This window comes from Lingula anatina, chromosome 2, assembly GCF_051362555.1.
Source record: "Lingula anatina isolate TDL-2025a chromosome 2, LinAna3.0, whole genome shotgun sequence".
NCBI classification, from domain to species: domain Eukaryota; kingdom Metazoa; phylum Brachiopoda; class Lingulata; order Lingulida; family Lingulidae; genus Lingula; species Lingula anatina.
In genome coordinates, this window is record NC_141768.1 from 2,441,746 (window position 1) to 2,460,573 (window position 18,828).

Consider the following 18,828-nt stretch of genomic DNA (forward strand, 5'->3'; position numbering starts at 1 on the left):
GTTTGCTGTGTAAGCCCTCGCTGAGTTAACCCTCGCAGGCAGTTTACTATTAAACCAGCCAGCTAGGAGCAAAGTAGATGTTTATTAGTTGTGAATGTTAAAAGACTTGACCTGGGATTGCTAGCAGTGGATTTTTTCTCTGAAAATAACTTATGATGTGAGCACATGAGATACTAGCTGACTGTCTGCTAGCAGAAGAGGACTCGCAATGGGGCACTGGTAACTATGATTTCCTCTGGAGTGAAGGTTGGCAAGTTGATAGGAGACTCGATATGATGATTTGTAGCTGATGGTGGTATTTATTAAACAGAACAGACAAAAAATGAAACAGGAGTTGTGTGTGATTATTTAAGACCATCTTTCCTGATCATAATATATAGTTATTGATGGGCTTTACTTCTTATGTAAAAAATAATCATCACAGTTGACTTTAGAAAGTGATATACTGTTGTTTTATCATAACAACTGTAACATGCAATGGTAGACATGATATTTATTCTTGATACTTACTACAGCAATCAACCCAAAGGAGAAACATAATTATAAATCACTGTTGATAGTTGTTAAAAATGACGTTGACATGTTAAGTTGACATCTTTATTCTTCACTAGATAGCCCCTATTGCTTACTTTACACATGGTTCTGTTTTTATTTGGGGACAAGTTATTTGTAGCATTTGTATGTAGCAGTGTCATACATGGTCTACACCAACTTGTGCATGTAGGTATAATGGTAGTATTTTGAACTTGATGCCAAGTGAGATCATAGTTTTGATTAGTGTACAGAAAGGACTTAATATTTTAGTTTAGCAGGAAATAAGTGAAAAGTTGTTTGCTGCTCACTTACAACACGGTTGATGTTATGAGAGATTTATTTATTATTTTAATTTAATGAGTTTTTAAATATTTTTATTCATTTATTTATTGATTATTTTCATCATAGATTTTGCAGGGCAGTTTGTTCTTGTTGTACCTAGATAGTTTCTCCTTTATTTCAACAGTCAAATGGTGAATGTTTTGGTTTGTGGTTGGTTAGTTAGTGACAAAGTTGGTCTTATTTCTCATTCAACTGCCTTTCTGTTTGTGCTTAGGTATATGTTCAGAAGCTTTAATGAGTTCAGTAAAAAAAGTTTTTATTTTGAAACTTTGGTGGCAACTAAAACGGGCATTGTTTCATGTTTGTGAACTGTAACAAGAAGTTTACATTTCACTTTGAATTTTTTTAATGTTCCATGATTTATCAAAAGTCCAAAGATGCTCATTTTCCCATAGGTTCAAAAATAACATGTAGCAGATTGTGGATTTTTTAAAAATTTGTTTCATAAATCACTGTTAAGATAAAAGATATTGAAAAAAGATATGTAAAAAAAATCCAACTTTTCAGTGTCAAATGTTAAACACTAGCTAATCCAGCAGGAGTTCTCAGCAGTTGCTGCTGCCAAATTGCACATAAAGCAACCACATGGAAAATACACATGGTTCTACATGCTGAAAACCGTTTTCAAGTATTATACACAGGTTGACATGATGTGTGTTTGAGCTGGCATTGTGGAGTGTGCATTCATTCCAGTCAGTTTCTTTGCATGCTAAAAGTCATCTGAGAAGTTTTGAGAGTCTGATAGCTTCTAGTTTTTGACAACAGGGTTGGTAATAACTTGCTGAATTTGAACAAAGCTGAAAAATACTATTTTAGAAAATTTGTTATTGCTTTCAGAAAAATATGGTGTGAAAAATCCTTAAGCTCTTGTCAAAAATTAATTTTTTTGTGATAAATTGAAAATACAAAAACTTGAAAATCAAGAAAAAAAATATTAGTAAGGAGTTTGAAAATTGTGATTAATTACCGTATCAGATGGGGTTGCCCTGCTTGTTGCAGGTTATATTCTATTATATCAATTTCTACCAAGAATGCCTGATGTTTGCTGATTACAGCTATTAACTGTCTTATCGGATTTAAATGTTATTTGAAAGAGTTGAGTAGAAGGTATGCCTCATCATGGCAGTATTTTATGTTAGGGTAATTTTTTTTCAGCTGGTTATTTTGCTGTAAAATCCTGGCTTCTGTTATCCTTGGTTACGGGGAAATGTTGAAATTGATTTAAAAACTAAAAAAGAAAGAAAAAAATGAAGACAGGGAAGCAGTTAGTATGTTTACCTATTTGAGTATATAGGCGGTGGAGGGGGTGGGGGCACTTGTTATGAAATAATTCTGGAGCATCAAATTCATGTGGGCTTCACCAGTTTTTAATCCAGCCTCCGAGGAGAAGAATGAAGGTATGAAATTTTTGATACTGCTCTCCAGATACTGGTCATCAAGACACAAACAAGGCTGCTATGGAAGTACTGCCTAAAGTCCTATTCATAACTTGTAGATCAGATGAAAAACAGAAAATGACCTTTCCAGCCATGTAAATCGGGTTAAAAAGGATCACCATCTGTTTAGCTCCCATGTTAAGTAATCTGGCTGCCTGATGAAGTAAGATTGCCTATTTATGATCTAATTTAGACCTATTGTGAATGTGATCCACCCATGCTCATGACTGCCTTTATGGACCTGTTGCTGTTCCTATACATGTAAACACAGCTGGACATTTGCAGTAATAACCCAAACTCCCTTTCACTGGGTTTTGTAGTTCTACCATGGACTAGGTCAAGGGCATTTTCATTGTAGTCTATCATGTCAAACCACAGGTATCACAGCTGTGCATATTTCTAGTTTTTCCAATTATTTCTTTTATGGGAAAGCATGCTAAGAAAAATGTTGTTTTGTAGTGTTCCTGTTATTCTTTAATATATAATATGTACATTAGCAATATGGCCACTCCCTTGACCTTATCAATATCAGTAGCAGTCATCAATTTGAGTTGATGTCATGTTAAAGGAGATCAGAATTTCAGTACAATATAAAAGTTATTTGTCATATAGAAATTGCCTTTTAAACTAAAACAGTATTTTTTGGGAGTCAACCAACATGACCTGTATTATTCTCCTTATAAACTGGTTCTTCATGAAAAAAATCTTCAAAGCCACTTTGAAGGGCAATATGTACAAGGAACATGTACAAGGCAACCCCAAGGCCAACAGCTGGCTGATGATTTTTTTTTTTTTTTTTTTTTTTTTTTTTGATTTAATTATTATTTTTTAAAATATCTCACAGGACAAAAATGCGTACAAAATTTGCCAGTAAAAATATCTGTGATCATCCAGTGAAAAAAAAAAATGTGGCCCTGATAGGTAAATAATGGACTGTGTTAACTGTGTATATATCTCTGTCTTCCTCAAACCTTCAAGGACAACAGTTGGGTTCTTCCATTACATTACAACAAGGACTGTATTTTAGCAACTTAATCGATCCCGTTTTAATGGCAGTTGTATTGAGTTACTAAGTCGTAATAAGGTGTAATCTATCACTCTGATAGATAGGACTACACCCCAATACACAAACCTCCAAACATAAAAAAGATTTACAATAAAGTTCCCATTCACAAACTTTTAAATTTAAACCATCATAAGATTCCAAAGAAAGTGATCTGATTACAGACTTCAAATAAAACGTGTTTTCCATCACAGACACATTTTCTTTAATTGCACTGTTGCGCCTGTTTATATCCCATGGTTTTCTGATTAAGCAGGTGTCCGCTTGAAAATTTGCACATTGTGTAAATGCTTGTCTGTGATGATATATTTCAAACCATGGAGGTCCTTCCATGACATGTAGTCTTTCCAGATTGTTCATGTGTTTTGTCCAGTGAACATTTTTGTCCTGTGGGGACTTTTGATTAAACAGGTGTCTGTTTACGCATGTGCACAATGCGAAAATGTGAAAATGTTCGTCAGTTGAGATATCGTTGTTGTTGTTGAAACCCTGGGAAGTATTCGTGTACTGGTGTACTGGCAGCCTGTGATGTATGAAATGTCAGCTTTCTGCTTGACTGGAGCAGAGAGAGGGTGGAGTTTTTTTTTTTTTTTTTTTTTTTTTTTTTTTTTTTTTTTTTTTTGATGGATTATTTGAAGTGGCCAAATTTAGTATGAATAAATTAAGCATTCATTTACTTTGATATGATACTGAGAAAATTTTTTTAAAAGACCTTTTGTTAATTGATGTGTATGAAGGATGAAAGGATTTATTTGTATGGACATTTTAATCAACCATGGAAATTTAATTTAGTCAGGAATACTGCAGATGTTTTCCTAATATTAAAAAATTCGATTTACAGGATTTATTTTTTACATCTCAAGAATTTAACTGTGTATAATATGGCTTAAATAGTCTGAACTAGACAAAACAAAACTGCAATGTTTAAATTTTCTTAAAACAGCATGAAAAGGTCTCATTGAAAGCGTGTCTAAGGAAGGAAATGATAAACCTTTATAGCTCTATATATTTTACCATTTACTTGATAGAAAGGGGAAAAATGAGAATTTACCAGATATACTGAGATTAACACCTGCTTCTACCTGATAATAGCAATATGTATTAAGAGCTGATTTAACAACCACCCCTTAAGGACATAATAAGTTTATGGTTGTATGAACTGGAGACTTAACATGAAATTAGTAGTTTTTTGGTCTTGGCACACATATTGTTCTGTCAAAAGCAGTTGATAATGTTTCATGAATATGTATTTTTGATTAACCCTTGTATGGTGCAAAGAGCTCTTATTGTGATTTATGCCTAGAAGTAACAGTGGGAATTCCATAGGGAAATATACTTAAGTTCTGAAGTCATGAGGCATAGTTTTATATAGCTTTTCATAGTGTAAGAAATATTTGAGTATCTTTGTATTAGATATAGACTTATGCATAACAAGGACTGATACATTAAATGTCCTCTTTTCCCAATATGTTTTTGAATGGTTAAATCTTCCAAAAACTGATGTTCTCTTCTCCGCTAATATAAAGATATTATCTGTGTTTTACTTTTAATGAAAATGTAATATTTTCCTTCTTTCAGTTTAAGTACCAAAAGCGAAAAGGCTAAGCGCACAGCAGACTCCTTAGTTGAATCAAGAAAAGAAATCATAGGAAGACGCAGAGCAGACGACAAATCAAAATCTTTCATCCTTGAAACCCAAAATGATGACTATTCACACAAAAACCTTGACGAGGAAGATAGATTAGGAAAAGAGGAAACAAAAGTGGTGGGAAAACAAAACAAAGATTCTGTTTCAGAAGACATCATCCAAAGATCTTCCATTTCTGATAAGACATCTCCCTTGCCAAGCCCTTCTGAGGAGAAAGGACAGATCTCTTCTTTCAGAAGTGGATCTATCGGGAGGAAGAAACCTGTGGACAGTGACGTGCCTTCTGCCTTGAATTCCCACAAGATGGCACCAAGAGAGGAGCAAGTGATGGAGGAAGTCTCCTTACCATTCAAAAAGAGCTCTGCCACGGACACACCCAGTTCATTTGACAAGACCTCTCCAGAGCAAGGTCCAGACAAAACCTCAAAGACAAGTTCTCTTGAGAGAAAAACAGATAAGAGCAAACCATGGATGAGTTCTCTTGACAGACAGGCAGATAATGAGAGCAAGTCATCTCAAAATAAGAAAAGTGACGCACCAGTTAGGAAGTTGTCAACGGAAAGAGAAAAGGAGAAAGATAGCACCAAGTTTTGGTCTATTGGAAGAGAAGCAAAAAAAGAAAACATTGATATTTCTGGCAATAAACAAGCGATCACAAAGAGTGACAAAAAGTTGTCTGAGAGAAATTCTTCTGTAGAAGGTAGTAGAGAGAGTTTGAAGACAAAAGACACATCCAAAAAAAGCAATACAATTACCAACAATAAGAACCTTATTGAAACACACATAACTCCTAGAGCTGAGAGTGCTAAAAAGCCACTTGAAAAGAGCATCTCCGCAGATGGCAGAGACATTGTAAAAGAAAAAGACACTTATAGCATACCAGACACACAACATTCTACACCTGACAAAAAAGCCAGTGAGAAAGATGAGGTGGTTCCCAGTGCTACTTCACCCGTAGATACTGGTAAAGAAAAGAAGACCAGGGATGCAGATGGTGTCCATCGGCATGTGAAGACCAGGAAGGACAAGAGTGAACAGCGTAAATCAGAATTAAACAAGTCTGAAGACTCTGTTTCTGGTAAGTTTTTCTAATGTGTTGTCATAAAAGGAAATTTACTTGCCTATTGTCAATTTTTTTTTATTTTAAGTGCATTTTTTATTATACAGTCTTGGAAGATAATTCTTTAAGTAATGAATTCCCTTGTGAATCTGTTAAATGTCATACCCAGACTGAAGCCAATGGTTCTGTCCATTGGAAAGGTTGTTAATTTCCAAACCTGCAGGCATAAAAGCCATGGCTATGAGAAGTATTTTCACTCAATATTTTTGAGTCTGACCTTTCTTACAGATGGGTTAAGAAGTGTTGAAATCCCAGCACTGATTGTGTGTGTGTGTGTGTGTGTGTGTGTGTGTGTGTGTGTGTGTGTGTGTGTGTGTGTGTGTGTGTGTGTGTGTGTGTGTGTGTGTGTAAAAGTGTGCATGAGTTTGTGTGCATACACACATTAATTTTTTAGAGTTTTTTATCTTTCAATTTTTATGTTGTTACACTTCCTTTCATAGGTGTTATAAAGATATTTTTATCTCATATCACTGGCTGACTGATGTTTAAGTATTATGGATTTCTCAGAAAAGAAGTTTTTATTTAAAAATTGTGTGAGTACTTGGATGCCCTCCAGTTCCGAAGCTTGAGGTAAAGATTGAAATTGCAGATGTTAGCTTTTCTTTGACATGATGATGCTTAAAGTTGCTGTTTTATTTCAACAAAATAGCCCAATCAAAAGTCAGCATTTTTTACTGAATAAAAAAAGGTGTGGATATCTGTTTGTTAATTTGGCATAACTTTTGCAAAAATGTCACTAAACTATGGTTAGCCAAATGGCAAGCAGGCTAGCAAGGTCAGGTGAGGTAGAATGTGCCCATAGCAGACATGACACAGTTGCAGCAGGCTTAGTTTTTTTTAAACCAGTCTGATTGCAGTTGTTGTGCTTCATTCACTTTGTACCCTGTACACAATGGGGACTCTCAGATAGGGGTGAATGATACCACTTGTACAAAGTTCCACTGCTGAGATTTCTTTCAAATATTTGAATAAAAAGAATTTACTTTTGTTAATGCCAAGAAGAAAAAATGAGACACGGATTTAATTTTCAAAGACATATAGATATATAGATGTATTTCATGAAAGTTCTACAGGTTTATTTTTACTCAAAGTGGACTTAGGTATTCAGTATTTAAGTTTAGACCAACTTTTCTCTTCAGACGTTCATTTAAGGTTGCTTCATGTCCTGTTGTATAAACCTGACTGGATTTCTCCTAGTTCTGTTGTATAAACTTGAACTGTTTCACTAAGCTGTTCCAAGTTCTGTTATGTCACCTGTACCCGCCTTCCACAAAAAAAAACAAAAAACAAAACGTAAATGTTTTAAAAAACCCTGATGTAAACCTGTTCCCCTGTGTGGGTACCTGATGTACCAGGTGTGGTGGGTATAGACCTGATGTAAACCTGTTCCCCTGCATGGGTACCTGATGTACCAGGTGTGGTGGGTATAGACCTGATGTAAACCTGTTCCCCTGCGTGGGTACCTGATGTACCAGGTGTGGTGGGTATAGACCTGATGTAAACCTGTTCCCCTGCGTGGGTACCTGATGTACCAGGTGTGGTGGGTATAGACCTGATGTAAACCTGTTCCCCTGCGTGGGTACCTGATGTACCAGGTGTGGTGGGTATAGACCTGATGTAAACCTGTTCCCCTGCATGGGTACTTGATGTACCAGGTGTGGTGGATATAGACCTGATGTAAACCTGTTCCCCTGCGTGGGTACCTGATGTACCAGGTGTGGTGGATATAGACCTGTCACCGTGCCAAGGTTATCTATGACAGCATTACCTGCCTTTAACACAGTGGAGATAACAGTAGGAGGTCAGGCCAGGTCGGGTATGTTTTATACTTAATGGTACAAACTTTTGCTAGGTTTTGTAAATCGCAGGCGTAGGTACCAGGTAAATAGTCTGATAAAAGGTCACCAAGGTGTGTGATGTTGATACCATGTTGTTACTGTCAGCCACCATCCTGGCCCTGCATCAGTTACATCAGATGATGTAGACCACACAGGCTGCTGCAGAAGAAAGTCAGTTTTTTTCTTGAAAGTCAGATTTTTTTTCTAGTTGAATGTGATCTGTTATCCAGAATTAACACTATTTTAAAAAAGTTTTGTTTATTGTACAGAGTATTCTGTTCTATTTTGAGTAACATGATAACCCACCAGTGATATCACTGTGATAAACTGTAATACTGGTGTCCCAGAAGTTTATTACACAAACTGTTATATTTTCCACATGGGACACTTGTGTATCACCCCTCCCATGACTAATGGAGGTCTCTCACTCTGTGGTGCATATATAGTCTACCAGGGGATCAGCTGAAAGATTTATGTTCTTAACCAGGGGAGCTTATCTCAGGTAGAAAGTGATGACAGGTAAGGATATTTTTGTTTCAAATTACGTCACCAAAGCCAGTCTAGTTAATTATCAGGTGCACTGCCTGAGTCTAACCAACAAGCGGACGGCCTGGATACACTGACAGATTTAACGCAGAGATTTACAAAACGGGCGGAGGCCTTTGGTTTCTAAGGTAAATCTTGAAGCTACTTTAACACACTTGGGTAATTGACAGTGTACTGGGGTAATTTATATGTCTATTTTGTGTCACTGTTGTCACAAGGTGTAGGTGTGATTTATTATGGCTCTCCACGGGACAGAAATAAAAGGTCTTATTGTCTGTTTGTTGGCGTGTCCTGTGTCAACATCTTGGACCTAACTGATACTTAACTTAGTCTTGAAGTATTGTTTTATCTCTTGACCGATACCAGGGTCTCAGGATGAAAGTTTGGTATGTGGTATGTATGTATTTATACACGTACATTTTTTTACTATAGAATGACTGTGAACAGGGAAGTGCCTTGTGGGTCCTTTTGTTAAAATCGTGACTTTGAAGAAGGTCAGGTCACAAATTCTTTAGACACAAAAGGAATATCTAGTATTGCTGGGTATTTTTAGAGGTTGATTTAAGATTTTTTACCTCTGTGTTTGGATACATGGGGAATGTATTAGGCACCCTGACCAGAGGAGCTGGAGCAGGGTTAGGATCACTTTGCCCATGTATATGTAAGTATAGTGTACAGTGAAGGTGCTGATCACACCCCTCAGCCATTACAGTGTATATAGTCCTTCTGTCTATTGCATCAAACTGTTAACTAGGAGGTTGGGCTTTACCTGCTTGTGGAAGGTATGACTATGGAAAATATGTTGATTTCTTTTGCATTGGAGATTTTGTTATTGATATCATTTACTAGGTTCTTGATTGGTTTTGTATAAAAATTAGTTATTGAGTTGAGCAGAAATAAAACTAGATGCAAGTGAACCCAAGAAGTCTTTTTCATATAATGGCAAGATTAAAGTGAAATATCATTTGGCCCAAGGTTAGACAATGGTGATAGTTTAAGATTAATGTTTTTGAAGAAAATATCAAATTTATAAGGATGAAACTAAACTTTGAAAACTGTGATTTAGATTCATGATTTTGAAAAAAAAAACCTAAAGAGATTAATTCAAAAATGAAACTAACTTGATTTAATTTTGAGGAAAAAACATGTTGAGGAAAAAAACAAATGCATAAAAAAAGATATTACTCCAAAGATGAAAACCACTGATGACTGTGTTTGTGATCAGGTTGATAGTTATCTCTCACCTCCCGTGATATTTGGCATTTATACCTTGTTTTCTGTTCCCCCTGCATCCTTCTGGGTCAGTAATTTTGTGAGGAAAGAAACAGGAGTAGATGAGTTCCTGTAGAATAGCCTGCGGTTCTCCCTGCTCCTATTCCACAGTATGGTGTCTGCGGTTACAGGCTGTGTATACACATAAATATATATCATCTCTTTGTGACTGTCCTCAACAATAGGGAGGATGCACTTAACACCATTCAACGCAACAAAAACTCTCCTGTTGTTTGCAGTAGTAAGAGGCGGTAGTAGACTCAGTGAGCTTCATTGATGGGCTATTGTATTTTGGAGGCGGAACCAAGATGTGTATTTTGGGTCCATAAGCATGGGAAATGCCTTTGTGGCCAGAGATGTGACTGGGACGTGTGTTTATTAGCGGATTATGCAAGTGCGGTCAACTGACTTAGTTTTCCGTCCAAACACTACATTTTGATTTACGTAGGAAAACATGCTTGTGAACTGAGGAATCTTTTTCGGGGGTATTATTATTCATGTGTAGCTGACTAAGTTGGGTTTCCAGTACTTAGTGTGCCATACAAATACCAAGTCATGATTTGTGGCACAGCTTACCTGTGAGCCTGAATCATAACTGTTACAGCACTTTATCACAGATTTTGGAAATACAACAGACTTTTTTTCTTCATCTTTTCCAAACAGTGGCTTTAGTTTTTGGAAATTGGTTATTAACCCAAGGACCATGTCCCACGGATTATGAAGGCGTGTCGGACATTATTATAGCTACTGAAGTTGTGTTTTGTGATGGAGAATATTTCTTTAAACAAAAATTCACAGAGGGTACAAGTGCAGCTGACTCAGCCTTACTTTCCGGTATTATGAGGTATTAAGAACCACTTCATAGACTGAGAAAGAGAAACTGACTGACTCAATTAATTCTTGGATGCCGAGGTTAGGAGTTGTACCATAGTGAGCTATACTTCTAAAAGATCAACTGGCTCACCTGTGGGGAAATCATTAGGATGAAAAGATCCTATGTTAGTAAATAAAATGGCATCACAGAAATAGACTTAGTCCAAGATACAGAAGATGGAGCTGGATAGAGTTGCATTAACCGTTGTTTGGACTTTCGTTTTGGCTATTTTGGGTGTTTTGGTATGGTTTGTGAAAGGTTAGTAGATGCACACACATGAATACATGCATGTGCACGCATGCACACACACACACACACACACACACACACACACACACACACACACAGCTATGTAGGTAGGCTTTATCCTGGTTAAATACACTATTAAGAGCATGAATATAGTATCACAAAGTCTGTTACGGGACATGCTATAACTTAAACTGTGGAAATTTTAAGTCTTAAACAGTCTTGTTCACTGTAATCATGTTACTACTAACAAACATTGTCATCACGGTGCCATATTGTATCGGAAATTTTAAAATCACAATCAGGGTTATCTGGTGACATGGGGGAGGGTGAGGACAGTCTTATGAAATGAGTCTGTCTTGGTAATAGAATATATACACTTCAGACCCTTGTCATCATCCAAAATTTTTATTTACTTTTTCATAAGTTTTTGCTAGATTCTTTAACAATTAATTAATAATTTAAAAGTTGATTGATGGAGAATCAGAATTCAAATTATCTTATTCTAAAGCAAGCCCCAGGTTTTTCATGCTTGAACATGCTCAAAATCTTTTTCATAAGTTTTTGGTGAATACTTTATATGTACAGTAAGGAAAAAAGCCTAAATTCTATTTTTCTCTCTAGATGTAAATAAGAAGTACATCCTGTTTGGAAGGCTATATTTATTCTTGGTTTACCTGCTCAATCTCCCTGGTATTCTAGTAACCCATGAAGTTTGTAAACACAGCTCTCTCTTTACATGATTACTGACTTAAAAAGGAGGGTGTTTCCTTCTTAATCAAATATCAGGTGCTCTCCTCTGAGATATATGGGCAAGTTCTTTTACTCTAATGGATAGGGCACTGGTAAGTTATGTTACCTCACTTGACACAAAAATTATTATGGACGTTTTACATTTTAAAGCAGACTATTTATAATATATTTTATTTATTTGTATCCTATTTCAATAAGGCCACACTTTTTTAATTTTATGGATGACATCCTGCGCGCGCACGGATTTTCGCCCGTTCTCAAAAAAAAAAAAAAAAAAACAAAAGCCCCCCCCCCCCCCCCCCCAGCCCCCAACGAAGTCGGTTGTCGCAAACGTTGTTATTGAATTTGCAAGGAAATGAGCTTTCTGCGCATGCGTATTTTCGCCACGTGGAAATGCGGCCACTTTGCTGTCAAATTCATCTCTAGGATTACTTTCAAATTACACAACAATAAAAGTCATAAAGAGAACGGGCGCCATCGTTTTGGATTGGTATGCCATTGATATTGGGCATGGAGATATCACCTTTTTACAATTGTGCGAAAGGCTGGCGGCGGCCGAAACATTTCTGTGACATTCTGTATAAAGCAGCACATTAATACCAGGTTTTCTGTAGCGAAAAAAGGGTCGACAAGGGCGTCGAGGTATTTGGTGGGCTGAAGGTCGGACAGGCCACCTGACAGTTTAGCTGCTTCGTGTGAGTTGAAGTTGACAAAATGGCATCGTCTGAAATGACCTTTAATAGATTTGGTAGTATTAAGCATATCTTTGCATCATTTTTTAAACATTTCTGTGAAGTGTTCAAAATGTTTTAATATTCTGAGAATACAAATAAAGACACACTGTTTGATTGATATTTGTTTTATTGATTGCTATACCAAATGAATGCATGAAATAACCTTAAATAGATTTGGTAATATGAAGTATATCAATTCATGACTTTTTTTACATTTCTACGAAGTATTCACAATGCTTTAATATTTTGAGAGCATGGATAAAGACATATTGTTAGTTTGATACGTGTTTCTGTGGTTAAATTTGTGTTTCCAGCTGTGTACTGACAGCATTCCTTTACTTAAGCAGTTTTTTTTTTTGGACTGTTTTTTTTTTTTTCGCCCTCTCGCACCGATTTTGGGGTACCCAGAGGATGTCATCCATAAAAATAAAAAAGTGTGGCCTAACATCTTTTCAAAAATGGACAATTTTCTCTTTCTGTATATTGATGAAATGAAGGAACAGGGTGATAACAATGTCAAAAGTTGGGTTCAGGTCAATTTTGTCAAACATCTGTCATAGTGATAAACACTAACATCAGGAAGTATACATTTAATTGCACCCCGCCCCCCTTATGTAGTCTTTCTATGACCCCATTCCCATACCTGGATCAATCTAGCAGGATCGACCCATCTCTGAGAGATTTCTCGCTAAATTAAATTCAGTTTAAGTGGCTCTGATGTCTGGCACACCGACTGAATCTGTTAGGGGGTAATTAACTATTGTTTAGCTGCTTCAGTAGGCATGCCAGACATGTAAGCTGCTTAATTCGAATGCAATTTAACAAGAATCCCCGCGGAGATGGGTCGATCCTGCTAGATCAATGTAGGTATGGGAATGGGATCTATGATCCCATGGTTCAGTATGATGACGGGGTAAATGGAGTGATTGTTTAACAGGTAAGATTGTAAGCAAGCTACAACACCTGGAAATCAGAACTAAATCATTAAACTAAACCAATCTGAAGCAGTTTCAGGCATGTTATGCAGTATCAGGTCCCTTATTACTAGTCATTTGTGCAGCCATTTTTAAAAAATTGAACAGATTTTGTCTATTTTAGTGCAATCATAGTTGGATAAACCCATGACCTAGGGCATAAACCATGCCATGTTTTCTTTGATTCTTTACAATAAATGGTGACATTAATTATATGTTGGTCCTAGTGGTAACAGACAAACTTCAGTAGCTTGTTTTTTGTATTTGGACTAAGTTTTTAACATTGTTAAGCTCTCTAATTTGCATAAGATTTGAGGTGGGATGTTGTAGTTGTCTGGCCAGACATGAAAAAATGAAGTTAGACAAGTTGAGAGCAACTTCTTATGTTTTTTTTTTTTTTTTTTTTTTTTTCCGCAGTTTGTTTTATACTCCAAAGGTATTCATTAATATATGTTACCATTTTATCATTAATTCCAGCTGGTTTGTAAGGAAATAGCAAAATGCAAGGTGATCCATGCCTCTCTCAGGACTGCAAAATGAGTGTTTTCAGTGCTTTTTATGATGCTATCAATTTTAGGAAGTTAATTTTCACTTACGTGATGTTCTCAGTGAAAATGAGAATATTAATGTCATGTTAAGAAGTAGAAAGAGGGTTGGTAGACTTAATGGCCTGCAGACACGCTAAGACCAATCTTAAGAATAAATAAGTTGAGATGAGAAGCAGTTTATGATGTGACTTGCGAACATTAACCAATTCTTCATATGATTACCTGTAGTTTTTTTAATAGAACAGAACTTAATACTTGGTAGATTTCTCCCTTTTTTCCTTTCTGAAAAAGATAACATCTGGTGTGTAAGAAGCCACTGTGAATATTTGATCATATGTGTCTCTTCGAACCTACCACAGCTGCTCTCGGAAAAGTCCAAGCATTCAGCGGAACATCTGTGTACAGAAATATTTATGACGGGATGAAGAAACATCCACGATATGACAGCGCTGTGTGACTTGCTCGACTGGTTGAGGTGCGGGAGGAACTGTCCATGGGGAAAAGGATCGTATATCTCCTCTATTTAATGTATTGATTAGGCAAGCAGAGGTCTAGGTACTGGCTTAGTGAGAGGTGTGTTTTAGGTACTGTATGACCACTTGCTTTGAGCTGTCCTGTGACAGCCTGTCAGACCATAGAAGTTCTTCATGCAAACCTCACCTGGTAATCTTGATACATTGTATCTGTCACTGGAAGAAGTAACTGCAGGTATTGATTGGTATGATAGTCTGGCTGATGTTCAGGTAATCAGAGATCGGAGATCACTTAATGAAGACGGTGACTTTTTATGAAGCCATAGGATATCTTGCAAACTTAACTGCAATCAAGATCTGTCCCCTGGGAGTGATAGTTCCACTATAGGTATTGATCAGTTTGCCTGTTGATCAGAAATGAAGGTTCTGTCAATTATGAACTGTGTGGAACTCTTCCATTAGCCTGGACAAGATCAAGTTGGAACACTTACACTCACTGATAACTGTGGAAGATATCTCCACATGTTCAACCATTAAGACAAACAGACATCAAGTGAGAATGAAACGGGAGACGAAAGGCATCATACTGCTACATTTTAATGTAAGGGTTTTAATTAATTGATGCCACACAACGATTATTACCCTGAATGGTTATTCATCAGTTGCCATTTTTACCCCGAGAGTTTGCCATTTTTCATCTGATAATCTGTAGCAGCATTGTATGCCACCTGCTATGAGATGGAAAAAATATACAATAAAAGGAATCGAGTATTGATTGTAAAGACTATAGAGCAGAGTTAGGTTACATGACGGCTATCCAGACTTGGAAATGATTTCTTGGAGCTAGGGTTAACGTACAGCAAATGTGAACTGCCAGGAGACAAAAACTATGTGGAGAAACCAAAGAAGATTGACACAGCCAAGAAACTAAGAAAAAACTGGTGTCCATGGTAACTGTGAGATATAATATATTTGTGCTTAGAGTCGAATTGTTGTTTGAGAAAAACCAAGGAAAAATACTAACAGTGAAGAAGCTTCTTAAGCATTTGGGAAAACTTCAAGAGAAATTTTAGGAAAAGAGAGAGCAGGAACAAGTCTAAGGAGGCTACAAACTGAAGAACAAATTGTACCAAGAAAAATGATGCCCACTTATCCAGGGCCATGTTCTGTAATTTATGTATCTACCTACATTTGGAGGCCAAGTAAGCAAAGTTTTATCTCTCTGTGAACACCCAAGTAAGCTTTCAAATTAGATTTCCTCTCTGTTTCCTGCTACTACAAAAGCAGGGTTGGCAATTTAAGTGGTCACCCTTATCAATTTTATAGATAAATTGTTAATGAAAAAGTTACAAGCTAAAATTTTTACTTTCTAAAACAAACCGATAAGGTTTTAACTTATGGTAAAGCAATTTTTCATAACCCTCTGTCAGGCTCGCCGTGGTATAACGTGTCTGTTAACTTAGTTGAATCCACAACTTGCATCCTTTCAAATCCAGTGGTGCATGTTTTATCAAGTTGCAGGAGTTCACCTTAAATGTGGTTATTGAGTGATGCTGAGTAAAGTGTTAGGATAACAATACTGCTGTCTTACCACTTTAGGAATGGTTTTATATAAATGTGTGGAAGTATGTGTGTGTGTGTGTGGCTACAATAAATCTTCTCTATGTACTTAGGTTTAGATTAAAAATTGTATCATAATTTATTTAAATGTGCATTTTTGTATGGCTTATTATTGTACATTTTAAGTTATGATAAGATATGGGTAGTGTTGCCCCACTCCAGGTCATTTGGCAATGAATCATGATATTTCTATGGATTATCACACACATGCATGCACGTGCGCCCACACATACACACGGGCGCACACACACATTGTCCAAGCATATTTAATTCTGTGATGTTTTACACACATTCTCTGATATCTGCTAGTATTTTCTAATTCTTTAACAGAGTGGAAAGAGTGGTTATGTAGATTAAGGTGGAGTAAGCTTGTATAATGCTGTCACCAGATGAAACATAAGGTTTAATGATATTGGACTTGCCACAGCTGGGAGAATTATGAAAGCTTCTCTCTTGTATAATATCTGTCCGTCTCGATTGCTTTAAAAAAATAGCATTTCCCAATGCATCTAACCAAGATTTTCATTTTACCTGTAAGGAGTGAAAAATTGTACAACCATGAGCAAGGTCTTTTAAGGGAGGGACATTTATGAGCAGATTGAGTATTTTAATGATACAGTAGAACACAGTTTTATTTATTCATTTCATTCAGAAATTCCGCCTTCAGCTTCCTTTTTCCAGTTTGGATCAGATATTCCCTCTACCATCAAAAACGTTTTTTGTTGTTGAAATGCATTTATAACAGAATTTCTGTAAATTATATGGTAGAATTAGGCTGACAGAGAAGATGATATATTCAGATATGTATACAGGGCATAAGTGACACATTAAATATGACCCTGTTCATTAATTTTGTATTTATATAAACAAAGACTGGTTTAAAAGATAATAAACTTTTAATTTTTTAAAATAAAGTTGTGTCCTGAGTAGATCCTAATTTTTCTGGGATGTACCAATTGTCCCATATTGAACAAGTCATTTTCTTGTCCCATGAGAATTTAAAAAAGATTTCTCTTTGTTTGACTCTAATCAAGCCCCTTCAGTAATTTTTTGTCTTTTGAGAAATCAGAGATGATGATGAATATTGCATAAGTGAGTGGTGATTTATTCAAGTGAAGGGGATTATTCAGTGTGTAAATTTATTCAGCACTGCAGGTAGATTTGGAGTCCAAAGCAGTGCACCCTGAGGCTCAGAATCTTTCATTAATTTCCAAACCAGGAAACGGGGAGGTGTCTTTTTTACCCTCTTACAAGCACCAACCTGAGAAATGGCATAGAATCTATGTAAAATTTTGATTCAGATTGGACCTTACTGTTCCTGCCTATATGTCCATGCTAAAGCAGATCACCCTGAATGTCACAATCTTTTATCAGTCTTATGGTTATTGTCACCAGAAGCAGTAGGCTGTGTAACTCAGGGTTGCAGTATAGAACTGTGTCATATCGTATCACAGTGAGTAATGAGGCGTGATGAGTTGACTGTGTTCAGGTGGCATAAGGAATAAGCAGGTGTGTCTTTGCAGGGTTTGTTTCAGTTCACTAGTTTGAACATGGTAGTGAAAGAAGCAGGTGATTTTAAGGACATGATTCTGTGATTTGTTCCTAGAAATGTGTCATGGCATGGAATAGAGGCAGAAAGCAAAGCTGGACACAATCCTGTGAAGTTGTGTGTTATTAGGTCATGATTCCAAGAGGTTTTCTCATTTCTCATCTTTTTTAAACAACTTGGATTACTCTGCATGTGGAGACATTTGAAATGAATTCTGAGAGGATAAGCTGCGGAAAGATTGATTCCAAAATATACTCTCATAAATCTCAAACAGTGGAAGATTTATTGTCAATTATTTAACAATAGGATGTCTGCATTAGATGATCCTATGGCACAAACGAAATGCACTTCTTGGAGAAATAATGTTCATCAGAGATCATTGTCTTGAAACCCTTAATATACAAACCTGTGTTGAGATAGTTATCAGCAGACAAAGTGTTCATGTGACTAATACTGGAAGTCTGTCCTGGAAAAAACCAATATACACCTTATACTGCTTCACAGAAAAAGCTATGACCAACAGACAATAGAATGATCTCAATAGGTAGGTAACAAACCTGATGGATGGATCAGAATTATTGAAGGTGGGTTTCATCTGAAAGAGGTGGATGAAGATAGATAAGATGGATTCTTATTTCCAGGTGCCTGATTTAATTCTGTTTTATCTTTGTAAAAGTATAGACCCCAGACTCAAAGAAAAAGGACAAGGGTATCAATGTTATGTGGTGCATTTGGAATTGCCATCTTGATTCTATAACAAAGTCAAATTAATGTGATCAGTTTAATTGATCCCACCGAACCTCCCTCTTGCACCTTTAAGTTTTAAAACCATTTAGAGGTATACTGTCTGGGATTTTTTTTTCTGCCAAATAACATTTTCTTAAAAAAAACAACAATTTTTCTCCTACTCGTGAATCATTGCTTAACCCATCCATGCACTTGGACTCGATGTTTTATATAATCACTTATGAAATAATTTTATTATTATTATTATTATTATTATTATTATTATTATTATTATTATTATTATTATTATTATTCAGTAGCAAATAAATATACAATCTTACAGCTTTTGGCCTATGAATCACACACACACATACACTTACATACTTGGACTCTCTTTCTCTCTCTCAGTAAAAAAAGGTTGAACAGTAACAGTATTGTATAAAAGGGTACAAGCAGAGATTGGCAATTCATGTTGTTAACCTCTTATGAAATAATTTAGTTATAGTAGTCTAGTCTCAGAAAGAAATACTGA

The 18,828-nt window shown here is 36.2% G+C and overlaps 1 protein-coding gene across 18 annotated transcripts in view; it reads left to right on the forward strand.

Moving 5' to 3' along the window:
* The window catches only part of LOC106156262 (uncharacterized), a 127,772-nt gene that overhangs the window by 63,384 nt on the left and 45,560 nt on the right, over positions 1–18,828 (forward strand). For all 18 annotated transcript variants that reach the window (XM_087004704.1, XM_087004701.1, XM_087004697.1 and 15 more), the window contains one exon: positions 4,954–6,101. In XM_087004704.1, coding sequence (XP_086860830.1) covers positions 4,954–6,101 — 1,148 coding nt within the window. The remainder of the gene's footprint in view (positions 1–4,953; positions 6,102–18,828) is intronic.